Source organism: Natrix helvetica (assembly GCF_964273705.1).
Source record: "Natrix helvetica genome assembly, chromosome: 1".
Classification (NCBI taxonomy): Eukaryota; Metazoa; Chordata; class Lepidosauria; order Squamata; family Natricidae; genus Natrix; species Natrix helvetica.
The window spans coordinates 229,566,024-229,579,394 of record NC_138548.1 but is presented as its reverse complement, the minus strand read 5'-3'; the positions used below and the strand labels follow the sequence as shown (position 1 = coordinate 229,579,394).

Genomic DNA, 13,371 nt, shown 5'->3' with positions numbered 1-13,371 from the left:
CTCGGGAATTATTATAGGCATGCCATGGAGTGGAGGAGAAATAGTCTGAAATGATTGCATGGTTTTGGCTTAATGTGAATGCAGTTTTAATTGATAAGCCCCTGTTGGACAGGTCAGGATAGCAATGTCAGGCTAAGAGATGTTCTGTCTGAAGAACAGCCAACAAGATGTGTCCTCCACCAGTTCGACATTTCATTCAGTTCTCTTGCTTTCTTCCATCTCAACCCCTCATGGTGCTACTTGAAGCCGGTTGCTTCATTGCTTCAATCGGTTCCCGTCCTTATTGAAGCGCATGAGTGCAGCATGACTTTGTTTGCATCCGGGAGTTGTTCTGATACATATGGACATGTGTTGGGGACGCAGCTGGAATAGGATTTCCGTAGCTCTGCAAATGAAGGAGTCACATGCTAGAATGAACGTGCAGTTGCTGCTATGAATGTCTTGCTGGCAAATATACATACCTGAAGTATGAACAAGAGTGATGCAGTCTTTGGTGGATAGGTCAAGGAGAAAGTGAGGTCAGAGTGAGACATCTTGAGCTTCTATTGATGCCTGTTGGGCTGGCTGTGCTGTTTTTGAGGAACATGACAAAATCCATCCATCAGCCCTTTGGCTGATTCCAGGGTGGCAGCCAAAAAGAACATTTGCTGCTCTTCTTGTTCAGTATTAGAGTCATCTTTTGATCTGAGGATCTGTGATTCAGGATAGTGTAAGTCTCATTTCTGAGTTCGAAAGGACTATGTGGAAAGTGGAACAGACTCTATTGGCTTGATGTCTAAAGTCTGTTTTCATATTATTTATATATCTTCATGCAGGTGAACAAAAGATTGTCCTCTGGAACAGCTGCACCCAGAATCTGTGAATAAGTGTACAAAGCTTGATAGGAATTGAGGTTGAACTGTCTAATGTCTGTTGAAAAGCAAGGTAGGAGGCAGGATTGATGAATAAAAAAGGAGATCCCCCCGCCCGCATTGCTTTCAATAGAACAATGTCATATTTGAAAACGTCGGCCTCATATGCACAGTTTTATCTGAATGTTTTCTCATGCTGATATATTTCAGATTCTACGGAGGCCAACACACATTTCTGTGGACAATAGGACTGCGGAAAGTAAAGCTTGCTTGAAGTACTCCATCCCACAAATAACTTCACATTGGCTATTCTGCTTGGAAAAACATGGTCTATTTTTGCTAGCCATCAGTTGAGATCCTTAATGAGGATTATGTGTCTCTTCACCAGCAATTGAACAAGTAGGTTTGATGTGTGAAGAGGAGTGTGTGTGTCTGTGTGTCTGTGTGTGTGAGAGAGAGGGGGGGAGAGGGAGGGAGGGGGAGGAGAGAGAGAGAGAGAGAGAGAGAGAGAGAGAGAGAGAGAGAGAGAGAGAGAGAGAGAGAGAGAGAGAGAGAGAGAGAAGAGGGTCAGGCAAACATTATTATTGGGATGTTGGATGAAGATAGGTGGATGGTCCCACACATTTTCAGCTTTAGCCCTGCCCGTCATGTCTTCAGCCCTGCCCACCGTTGGCATTCAATGCAACTCTGCAACAGATTATTCTTATAGAAATGTAACCCCTTCAGAAAAAAAAGGAGCTCACTCTATAATCAACACAGTTTCAAAGATGGCAGGAGGACTGAAAATATATGTAGCAACCAGAGCCAGCATAGCTCCATGAAATGATACTACTACTCTCAGTTAAGTCACCAAAATAAAATTCCCATTTAGCCATAAGGCTGGTTGGGAGATCTTAAACTGGCCGCTCTGAAATGGAAATATCTCATAGGATACTTGTAAGATAATAAGTTCTCCTGAGCTTCTTGGAGGAAAGAGGGGGGTATCAATGCAATAACTTCTATTTGGCGAAAGATGAAACAGAGGGCTGGCAAAACTCCCCCTTCTTTTATTTAGGGAAGGGAATATATATGTAAAGAAAATGAGTTTTGTAGAATTTGCCAGGGATTTGACTCCATTCTTATTTAATTAGGGTTCCCCCGCCTCAAAGTGCCCAAGTTCCAAAATTAGAAGTTATCTCTCTTAGGGACACTCCTTTTATTGACCAAGGAATAATAATAATAATAATAATAATAATAATAATAATAATAATAATAATAATAATAATAATAATAATAATAATAATAATAATAGGCTAAAAATGCCAAAGCCAAACATCTGGCTGATTGGGTCACCAACCATAATATAATAATAGTTTACCCTGTTTCCACCCCCTCCCAGATTTTCCACATGCAGAGAAAGTCTCACATCACCCGCCCTCCTTCCATAGGAGGGACTGGATGGGGAGGGTAGAATCGCCGTATGTCTCTCAAGTTTTTCTGATTCATCCTCGATTGACCAGAGCTTACAGACAGAGCCTCTGGGAATCCACAGAGATGGTAAAGCCAAGAAGAATAAAAGCTGACTCACGGGGAAAGGATTTGGGCAGGCAAAAAAGGGAAGGAAAAACTGGAGCCAGGAAAGCTCAGTCTGGGTAGATGATGAATCCGGAGAACGTGCTGTACTTGTTGGTGTTTCCGCCATGAACCTTCCCGCCATCCAGCTTGATGAAGACTTCATCACCTACATCCAGGTGCAGGATCACGCTGTTGCTGGCATAGTCGTAGTTCTGGTCAGCATCTTGTGCAATTGCGCTGGCACGGACCTGGTTAAAGAAAGAACAACGGAGGTTCTGTCTCGTCTGCTTTCAGAAACAATGAGAACCCAACAGTTAGGTAGAATCTCTAGTCTCACCTCCCCAGATGAGGTGGGTTGAATGACAAAAGGCAAAAGGGACAAAGTGTGTCTAGCCCACGACCCAGGACCACAACCGAGCTCAAAATTTCCGCTGCTAAACCAAACAGCTGTGAAGGGAGTTTTGCTCCATTTTATGACCTTTCTTGCCACCGTTGTTAAGTGAATCACTGCAACTGTTAAAGTTAGTTACACGGTGGTTAAGGGACTCTGACCTTCCTCATTGACTTTGCCAGTCAGAAGGTCACCCAAGGTGATCGGATGACACTGCAACCGTTTTAAATACATGCCAGTTGCCAGGTGCCCAAATTTTGATCACATGACTATGGGGATGCTGCAAAGGTCGCAATTATGAAAAAGGGTCGCTGTTGCTTCGCCATTTTGGATTTTAGTGATTGCGCATGCGCGGATAACTGTAAATTGTTCTGCGCATGCGCACAGAACAATTTACATTGAACAGTGCACATTGCACATGGGTTGCGAACCGGCAGTAACACTGGCAGCAACCCACCCTTGGTGATAACCCCTGCCCCCCCTCCCCCCAAAACACCTCAATATAGCAAATCCTGCCTATGTTGCCACCAAATTGTAACTTTTAAACTGTGCAGGAATTTCACTCAGTTAATTCTAAATTGAATCAAATGGCTGATCCCACTGTCAGCCTGAGTAGGTAAACCAGATTAGGAAACTAACTACACAGGAAGCATAGATTTACTTTTAATGAGATTGGCTATCAGTTAGCCATAACCTTTACTGGGATTTGAACCTGGGCTGTATTATATCTTAGGCAGGAGTCTTAGCCACTAAGCCACAGGCTCGTCTCCTTATCAGTTGAGCCAGGGAAATAGGTATGTATTTGTGTTACAACCCCTGGTATGCCTAAATATGGGAGGAAGGTCACTACTCCCTCTTTCTGTCCTTCGGCTTATCACAGAAGACCATGCAGGCAGAAAACCATATTTTTATTTTTAATGTTGCCTTTTTATATTTGTGTTGTATTTGTACTGATAAATAAATAAAGGGAGACTAGAAAGAGGGAGTAGTGACCTTCCTCCCATATTTAGGCATACCAGGGGTTGTAACACAAATGCACATGCGCACACACACACACACACACACACACACATATATATATATATATATATATATATACACTCCAGTGAAGTCTGGAGGTCTTTGCCTAAGCTGCTTCTAAATGTTATTTAGTTTCTGCAGCTGATGCAGCTACACTTGAGCCTCCCCCCCAAAAGGATGGCTCTCAGCCCGAAACAAGTAGTCTACCGTATCCCACATGGACACTGTTCCAAACAGGTTGGAATCACAAAAAAACAAAACAAAACACAAACCCTAACGGCACAGCAGGGTTGAAATCCAGCAGGTTCTGACAGGTTCTGCAGAACGGGTAGTGGAAATTTTGAGTCGTTCAGAGAAGCGGCAAATGCCAGACTGGCCCCAGAGTAGGGTGGGAATGGAGATTTTGCAATATCTTTCCCCTGCCACGCCCACCAAGCCACACCATGCCCACCAAGCCACGCCCACAGAACCGGTAGTAAAAAAAAATTGAATTTCACCGCTGCAGCACAGCCAATATTTTTGACACTTCTGGCAGCTGAAACTCCCATCCCCTCTGGAGAACATCAACTTTGAGAAGAGTGCTCTAAAGAAAGAGGGTCACCTATACAAAATATGGGATTCTGTTCTCTAAAGGAGCTGTAAACTCAGGATGATGTAAACTCAAGGACTACCTGGGTACAGCTGCAACTTATAACCATTTGCAGTAACCTTCCCCTGGAGTGGGCAGGGAATGGAGATTTTATAGTATCCTTCCCCTGCCACGCCCACCATGCTACACCATGCCCACAGAGCTGGTAGTAAAAAAATTTTGAATCCCACCACTGATGACCAGCTACCTTCCGAGAAGCAAAGTCAATGAAGGAACCCAGATTCACTTAACAGCCATGTGATTCACTTAACAATTGCAGTGATTCACTTAGCAACTGTGGCAAAAAAGGGGGGGGCACAACTCACTTCACAACTACCTCTCTTAACAATGGAACATTTGGGCTCAATTGTGCTTGTAAGTTGAGGACTACTTGTACCCTGAATCCTGAAAACTGAATTAATTATGAAAAGAGCATAAACTTGCTATATTTCTTGTGACTTCAAAGAGAGCGTCCAGAGACCCAAGAAAAATGTCCTTCGCTGTGCAGTCAGCCACTTTTTCTGCCTTCTGAGATGTTCACGCTCTTGCAATGTATTTTCCTGGCATTATGGGCTAAGGTACTTCAGGGAACAAACAAGGCATTAACGCTTGCATGCTCAGGAAGATTAAGTTCAAGTATCAAATTCTGTACATGTGCAATGTGATCATAGAGCCAGGTAACAAATGTGGTTCAGAGCATACCAAACAGTGATTAATCTTTGAGGAGCACTCAATAATTGTAGATCGACAATGGACGGCGGCTGCAGCTCACAAAGGACATCTGAGGCCCGAATGGCTCCTATACATACTAACTGGGCATTAACTCAAGGCGCTGTTTCTCATCCAATCAAACTTTTAGGCGATGCAGTATAATTTCTGGAACTTCCTTTGTGTGCTAAGGCATCTTTTTATTATTATTTATTTATATTCCACCTTTATTACTTTTATAAACAACTCAAGCCAGTGACTATATCTAATGGTCCTTCTTTCTCTAATTTTCCTCACGACAACAACCCTGTGAGGTGAGATGAGGTGAGCTGAGAGAGAAAGACTGGTCCAAGGTTACCCAGCTGGCTTTCATAGCTAAGGTGGGAAAAACTCAACAGCTCCCAGTTTTTAACCTGGTGCTTTAACTACTGGACCAAACTAGCTCTTTCATTCCAGAGAGCTTTTGGAATATCTGGCTATTAACTGTTTTACTCATGGACTATTCTAATGTGAATAGATCCCTCAGTGTGTGCTTTTAAAAATAAATTCCATTGATTTACGAGCAGTAGCTTGTCTGGCTGTTTAGATAATTCCTTTGATAGTGATAAAAAAACTTTATCCTATTGCTAAGTGAAAATAGCTTTCTGGCATTTATTCTGATTGCCCACAAGGCATATTTGGTAAAGATGTTGAATACCTGAGGCTGGTTTACACTTTCTTCCTCTTTTCATGTAAAATTTTATGATGTCTTGATTGTTATATCTTGTTTGGGCCAGAAAAAAACCAAATGCACAGATATAGTATAGGTGGTACCTGGGTCAATAGTAGGAACTATGAGAGAGATCTTGGAGTCCTAGTGGACAATCCCTTAAATATGAGCCAACAGTGTGCTGCAGCTGCCAAAAAGCCAATGCAGTTCTACAGTAGGCTGCATTAATTAAGGTGACTTGACATGCTGATACCACTTTATAACGTCTTGGGAAGACTACACTTGGAATACTGCATTTTTACAATGTAAAAAAAAGATTTGAGACTCTAGAAAGAGTGCAGAGAAGTGCAATAAAGATGATTAGGTAACTGAAAATTAAAACATGAAGAACGGTTGCAGGAACTGGGTATGGCTAGTTTAATGAAAAGAAGGACTAGGGGAGACATGATTGCAGTGTTCAAATATCTAAGGGGTTGCCACAAAGAAGAGGAAGTCAACCTATTCTCCAAAGCAGGCAGGACAAGAAGCAATGGATGGGCACTAATCAAGGAGAGAAGCAACCTAGAAATAAGGAGAAATTTCCTGATGGAACAATTAATCAGTGGAACAGCTTGCCTCCAGAAGTTGTGAATACTCCAACACTGGAAGTTTTTAAGAGATTGGACAACCATTTGTCTGAAATGGTACAGGGTTTCCTGCCTAAGTAGGGGGTTGGACTAGAGTAGAAGATCTCCAAGCTCCCCTCCAACTCTGTTATTCCAGTGTTACAAGTCCATCCAAGTGAGAGCAACTGTAGGTGCTCCTAAAAAGTGACTTCTGTTTTGTTGTTACCAAAACCATCTGGACATGGCTTTGTAGTCACCAGGAACTGAGCCTAACCTGAAGGTGTCTCTACTTTTATTGAGTAGCTCCAAAGGTGGCTGCTGCCTCCCTAAATGCAGATTTCCTTCAGGAGAAGAGGTGTATGAGCCAAGTGCCTTCGCTCTGGGAATCAGCTCACTAAATTCTGAGAGTTATAGACAAAATACAGATTATAGATGCAGATGACTATGCCCAAAGAAAGAAAACATAAACTATAACATTTGCCACAGCCGGGAAGTTTTCCTTTGCATGAAAATTGGATTGTTTAGGGGTCCACAAAGTAAGAGAGACAAAAGGATTAGGCCACAGCAATAATTCTGGTCTTTTACTGAATTACCCACGAGAGATCAGATATCTGGCAGTTTTGTGAAATAGCTCCCGTCGAATCCCTGACTTCAAATGACAAGGCTGGTTTTACAGATTATGCTGTCACGATTTTGTTAAACTTGGTTTCTTGAATAAAGCGTGATTGATTGGGTTGGCACAACATGCAGAATTGAAACCAAAGAAACTACATTATGGCTGAGCACGTACAGAATTGCGAACCCTCTCTAGGAGGTTTTTTTAGTGTTGTGATGTTGTCCTCCATCACAGCCCTGGACTGGATTAAGAGGATATGAGTCAGTCAGTAAATAAGATGGTAGAGGGCTGCCAACTCAAATAATATTCTTTGGTCTTTTGCCTCAAGTAAGACTTTGGCATTTGTGCTCCTGCCTGGTGTGTTTGTGGGGTGGGTGGGTGGGGTGGGGGGAATGAAAGTCTTATTTACGCACTTTAACAGAAGGGAGTTGGGGCAATGTGTGAATTTGTGTTTGTGGTTCGAATCTGGAAGATATTAATTGCCAGTTAATCCTATTGGATGCCTGGATGCTTCTGGATAAATAACTTCTAGCGTTATCATTAAAAGAGGATGACACGTTACTGTTTTCCCAACCTCTGTTAGCGCAAACTCTATGAAGGAAAAAAAAAAAGAAGAAATAGAGGAAAGCACAAAGGGGGAAGGGGGTGCAATCCGACTTCTTCCTCCTTCCCTTTTATAAATCCCATGAATGAAGCATGTTACTATACAATATAAAAGCCTGTTTTGCAGGCAATCCTGAAATTGTCTCCAGGGAGCCCACAATACCTATTTCTGGATGTGCAATTTAGTTGCAGGGAGTTGAGGCGTAGCTAAGGGAGCTGAATAATGAACAACCCAATAACTATTAAGATGCTTTCCTACCCCAGAATAGGCTGCACTTGAAAGGCACTGAGGTAGCCAGAACTGACCATCACGGGAGTTTTCTAGGAATATGCCTATATTGTTGCAGTTGACTTGCTTTTTCTGAAGCCTCATTTCTAATATTGCTCTTGCCTGATAACCAAGTATACAAAGAGATGGATCGCAAGGTTTGCTTGAGTGAAAAGAGCTCAGGTTAGGATAACATGTTTGGAAAACTGACAGAAATTTACAAATGCTGGGGTGGTCTCATCTTCAGATTACTCTTTTGTTGCTGATAGATAAATATTAGTTTCCTCTGTTTTATATGCAAGGTGACAGGAATTAGAGTCCTCTGACTGGAACGATAGACATATCACTTTCAGCTACTGCTAGGAAGAAATGCTTGCTTTGAGTGATGCTATCTAAGGAACCCTTCTGTACCGTTGTTTTAAACGCACAGGAGAAGCTTTGCAGGGGTAGGCTTCAAAAGTTCCAGCAACGGGCTCGCTACCCCGTTGCTGGGCGGGTGTGGCTTAGTAGGCCTCCTGCACCACAGCAGGGGGGGGGATTTTTCACCTTCCCCAGGCTCAAGAGGCTTTCCTCAAGCCTCTGGGAGGGCGAAAACTGCTTCCTCCGGGCTCCAGGGGCCCTCCGGAGGGCTGAAACGGGCCCATTTCCAGACTTCCGGAACCTCCAGTAGGCCAATTTTTCACCCTGTGAGTCTCTGTGTGGACCCTGCACTTACCTGGTATGATGAACGAGACTCCTGGGAAGGGCAGGTGGGCGGAGAGGGGTGGGGTGGGGGGAGCCAGCCATGGGTGGCATTTGGGGGTTCACCGAACTAGACAGAATCCCAGCTAGAGGATCGGCCGAACCTGTGCGAACCCCCAGCAGCCACCCCGACAGCTTTGTATCAATCTGTGACTGACTGCACCACAAATGAATAGAACTCTTCAAGGTCAGGTGGCATACATGTTCAAATAATAATAACAATAGCAATAGCAATAATAATAATAATCCTTCCTTTCTACCTCCAAATAGGAAGGTAGGCCTCTTTCCTCCTCCCCACTAAGTTCAGTTGACTGAGTTTCATGTTTAATGAATAAAGTATAATAATAATAATAATAATAATAATAACAAAAACAACAACAATAATAATATCATTGCTGTGGACTCTCCCTCAGCACATCCTTCCTCCCAAAGTTGCTGCTCTGCGGGGAAAAATGGGAGCTCTATGGAGTTCTTGAGTTACGACCATAATTGAGCCTGCAATTACAGTCATAAATTGCGACACTCATAAAGTGGGTCACCACATGACAGGACTGAATTTTATGATTTTTTTTTCTTTTTTGGGTGGTGGCAGTTTAAGCGAACCCATAGTTCACTCTGTTGCCAGAAATGGGAAGTAAAGATCAGTTTCTTGCAAATATATCGTAAATTGTCGTTACATGATTGTGGGGTGCACTGCAAATGGCTGCAAATGTGGGGCTGTTGCTGAGCACCCTAAATTTAATCACAGGACTGCAGAGGGGGAAGCAGCAAACATTGGTGCTTAGAAACTGGGTTTTAAGTAGCTTTTTGGGGGGTCTGTCATAAGTTTGAATGGTCACGGAGTGACCAGTCCTAAGTTGAGGATAACTTGTATTTCACCTTGAGCTCTTGCAGGAAAAAGTAGATTATAAATTTAATAAATAAACTTTTTAAAATTACAAAACATCTCTTTAATGGAAAAGAAACACAAAGAAGTTTCATTATTTTTGAAATGAGCCGCAGATCAGCTCTTTCTAGTGTGAGGAATGCTTTTTTAAAAAATTTGGCATCATTGACAGTTGGATTCCCATTTTTTACATAATATCATCTTTTCAGCGGAGAGTTGGATTATTACCATTTATATTGTTTTTCTTATTTGTTTCTTTTAATCTGAATGACACAGATAACATTGGTCGCTGGTCAATCGGCTTCAATTGGAATGACTCATGTGCCTTGTCAAACAAATGGAGCAAAATGACATTTCCCTGTTGGCTCACTCAAAACAATATTAAGTGGATGGGGTGGTGTATGGGGAGGAATCAAAGCTGGGAGCTGGAAGGCATGAGAGTAGCTTCAGTGAAAGGCTGGCTCTGTGCTCCAGCATTTTTGCTGCAAAACTATCCTCTTGTAGGGATTCTTCTGGTGTCACAATAGGGCAAGCTAAAAACTCCACTATCTATAGAGCAGAGGTGTCAAACTCAAGGCCTGTGGCTCATATGCGGCCCGCGGGGTGCTTAAATCTGGCCCATTGGGCCACCTTGGAAACAGCAAAGGATCGGCCTATGATGCCTCTGCCAGTGAAAACAGAGGGGCAGCGGGTGGCAGGAGGCCGAAAACAGAGCTCCATTTTCACTGGCAGAGAGTTGCAGGAGGCCGTTGCAGCTGAAAACAGAGCCCGGAAGCTCATTTTCACTGGCAGAGTTCTCAGGCCACCACAGGTGCCCCCAACATGAGTGATGACGAACTGGCGATGCCCACCCTGGTTATGACCACCTCAGTCCCCCGAGGTCAAACACAATCCTGATGAAATTGAGTTTGACACCCCTCCTATAGAGCTGTGATGGCGAACCTATGGCACGCATGCCACAGGTGGCATGCAGAGCCATTTGTCAGGGCACACAAGATGTTGCCCTGTCAGGTGGCCAGCACGCATGTGCGCGCTGGCCAGCTGGCTTCAGCCTTATTTTAAGGCCATTTTTCGACCTCTGGGCAAACTGGAAGTTCAGGAACAGACTTCCAGTTTGCTCGTAGGGCTGGTTTTAGTCCTCAGAACCTTCAGAAGGCTTCCCTGAAGGCTCTGGGGGGCTAAAACCGGCTTTACAAGCAACCCGGAAGTCTGTTCTGATCATCCGGTTTGCCCGTAGGGGCGGTTTTCCGCACTCCGGAAGCTTCAGGGAAGCTCCTGAAGCCTCCGGAGGGCCTCTGGGGAGGTGGGGGAGACTGTTTTCACCCTCCCCAAGCTCCTATAAAGGCTCTGGAGCCTGGGGAGGGCGAAAAAAGCACACCAAAAATGGGGGGAGCGGTGGTCGTGTGCAGATGCACACTGGGGTAGTGCGCATAGCATTATGGGTGTGGCACACCCACGCACGACCCCCTTGCACTCCCCCCGCTTTTGGCACGCGAGCCAAAAAAGGTTCGCCATCGCTGCTATAGAGGGTCAGGCATGTGATTACATGGACACTGAACCAATCCAGAAGCAGCACATCTGTCACCTGCAGAAGGGTCCAAAATCTATCAAATCAAATCATTTAACCTTAAGCTGTCTACCGTGGACCTCCCCACATTTCTAAGAGGTCCGTAAAGGGGGTGTGCATAAGCACACCAGCATGCCTACCGTCCATGTCCTCCTGTCCCCATTTATTTGTACTAATTTCTTATGTGTATATACTTATACCTGCTTATACTTACACGTTTATATGTTATATTCATACTTATATGATGGGCTAGCTGCTAAAGCAAAGTCATGGCACACACCTGAAAGTAAATCAGGAAGACTATAATTGTGGGGGTCTGTCTGGCAAGAACAAAGAATGCTTATCAACAGGAAATATGCATGTGTAAAGCTTGTAGCAATTATGGGTAGTTAGGCAACTTGCAGACCTCAGCTAAAAGTTAGGGATGGCCTACAGCAAATGAAATGTGCATTAGATAATTCCTGAGGCATCCATTAGCCGAGGCTTAGGAATAGGGACAGTTAGAGACCAATAGAACAAATTGTAGAATTATTACTAAAATGTTTATTAGATGATATTTCTTGTTATCTCACCTTGTCCCGCCTTCTCCTTTAGTGAAAATGTATAAAGCTTTCTTAATCCTTTGTTCTTGGCCTTTTGACCAGGAACCCTTTTTTTTTCTTGGCCTACTCCAATAAAAAGGAATCAGAAAACTTGCACCTCAGGTCTGGCGCCCATCATTGGCTTCGGCACCAGGCTCAGACCCAAATTAGGGACAACATATACTTGTTTTCTCATATGTGCTTGACAAACCAAATAACATTAATGTTATTGCAGTTGTTTAACCAGCAGAACCAAAAACGCTCCTTGAGCCATCAGGCTGCCGATATTGGGTGCTGATGGTGACTTAATGAATTGTCCATGTAGTTACCATTGTCAGTGACTTGAATGAAGTCTGGAAATTCATATTTCTACTTCCATTCTCTGCATCTATTGTGTTGTTATGTTAAAATAGCCAAGGGACCTGCTGTAAAGTTGTGGGCCTGGAGTGTGGAGAGCTGAAAATCAAAGCTGAGAAACAGACTGGAAGCTAATCAGATAAACTCTCCCCATATATCTCAGGCCAGAGAGACATTGCACAGGTCGGCTTCTCTCGAGCCCATCTTGAAAAGGGTTTTCCAGGGCACAGGTCTGAACTGATAACAGAAGACGGGCCATTTAAGTGAGCTATTATGTAATCCTATTAATAAGCTTGTACTGGCAGTTTCTCATCCTATCCCAACTCCAAGTTGTTTTGCCAAAGGCAAAGATTCTTAATGTAGGTCTATCCAAGTATGACACCAAGATTTCAAAATCTTCCCCCTTGATGCTGACAATGTCACTTGATTCTCCAAGCGTAATGTTTCTATTAGTGTTTCGAGAAATGTATTATACAGGGTGCACATATCAGCTTCTGCAAAAAATATCATAGATGGGACAGATCTGACAGCAGAAAGGGCCCTGTCTGGAAACCAATATATAAAAATTTCACTACCCCCTAGATATTCTTTCCAGATTTCCAATTGGCTATTCTTGAACAAAAGAATTTTCCAATAGACGATAGGGTTGTCTTCATTTTCTTATATTACTTTGTCTCTTTCTACAGATAGTATGGAATTGGGAGAAAAAAAGTAGAGAGAAATCCTATGAAGACCCATGAAAGGTGTAAAATGAATAAATGATAAACAAACAACCTATGTGAAACCCAGTCATCAGTAGCTGGGAAACTGCTATGCAGGTTGATCAGTCATCTTTCTCCCTTCCCCTTCTTTGTTATTACATTATGTGAAATGTAATTAGTGCATGTTATGTTAATTCCATTTAATTAAATTAATTTGCATTGTTAATTTCAGCACTAGAACATATGCTACTTTCAATTTTTCCACACCTCTTTTAGTAACACAACTGAAAGTGTCATCTAGAAGAGATTTGAATTGCTGTGTGAAGGGAAGCAGGCAGGTCTTGTTACCGTTTGTATTGGTGCCGGAATCCTTGCTGTTCTATAGAAATAAATAACCTATATAATTGTGTGTGTGCGTGCCTGTGTGCCTGTGCCTTTGAGTCACTCTTAATTCACTAGACAAATACTTGAAGTTTTCTTGGCAAGATTTCTGAAGTGGTCTGCTATTGCCTTCTTCATGGGGCTGAGTGACTGCCCAAGGTCACCCAGCTGGCTTCGTGCCTAACACAGGACTAGAACTCACAG

General features: G+C 43.2%; 1 protein-coding gene across 1 annotated transcript in view; it reads right to left on the bottom strand.

Moving 5' to 3' along the window:
• Positions 1-2,300: 2,300 nt before the first annotated feature.
• Positions 2,301-13,371, bottom strand: part of C1QL4 (complement C1q like 4) — a gene marked incomplete at its 5' end in the record, with an annotated part of 41,017 nt that continues 29,946 nt past the window's right edge. Inside the window, one exon of the mRNA XM_081939243.1 lies at positions 2,301-2,653. Within this exon, the coding sequence (XP_081795369.1) occupies positions 2,474-2,653 (180 nt within the window). The 3' untranslated portion in view covers positions 2,301-2,473. The remainder of the gene's footprint in view (positions 2,654-13,371) is intronic.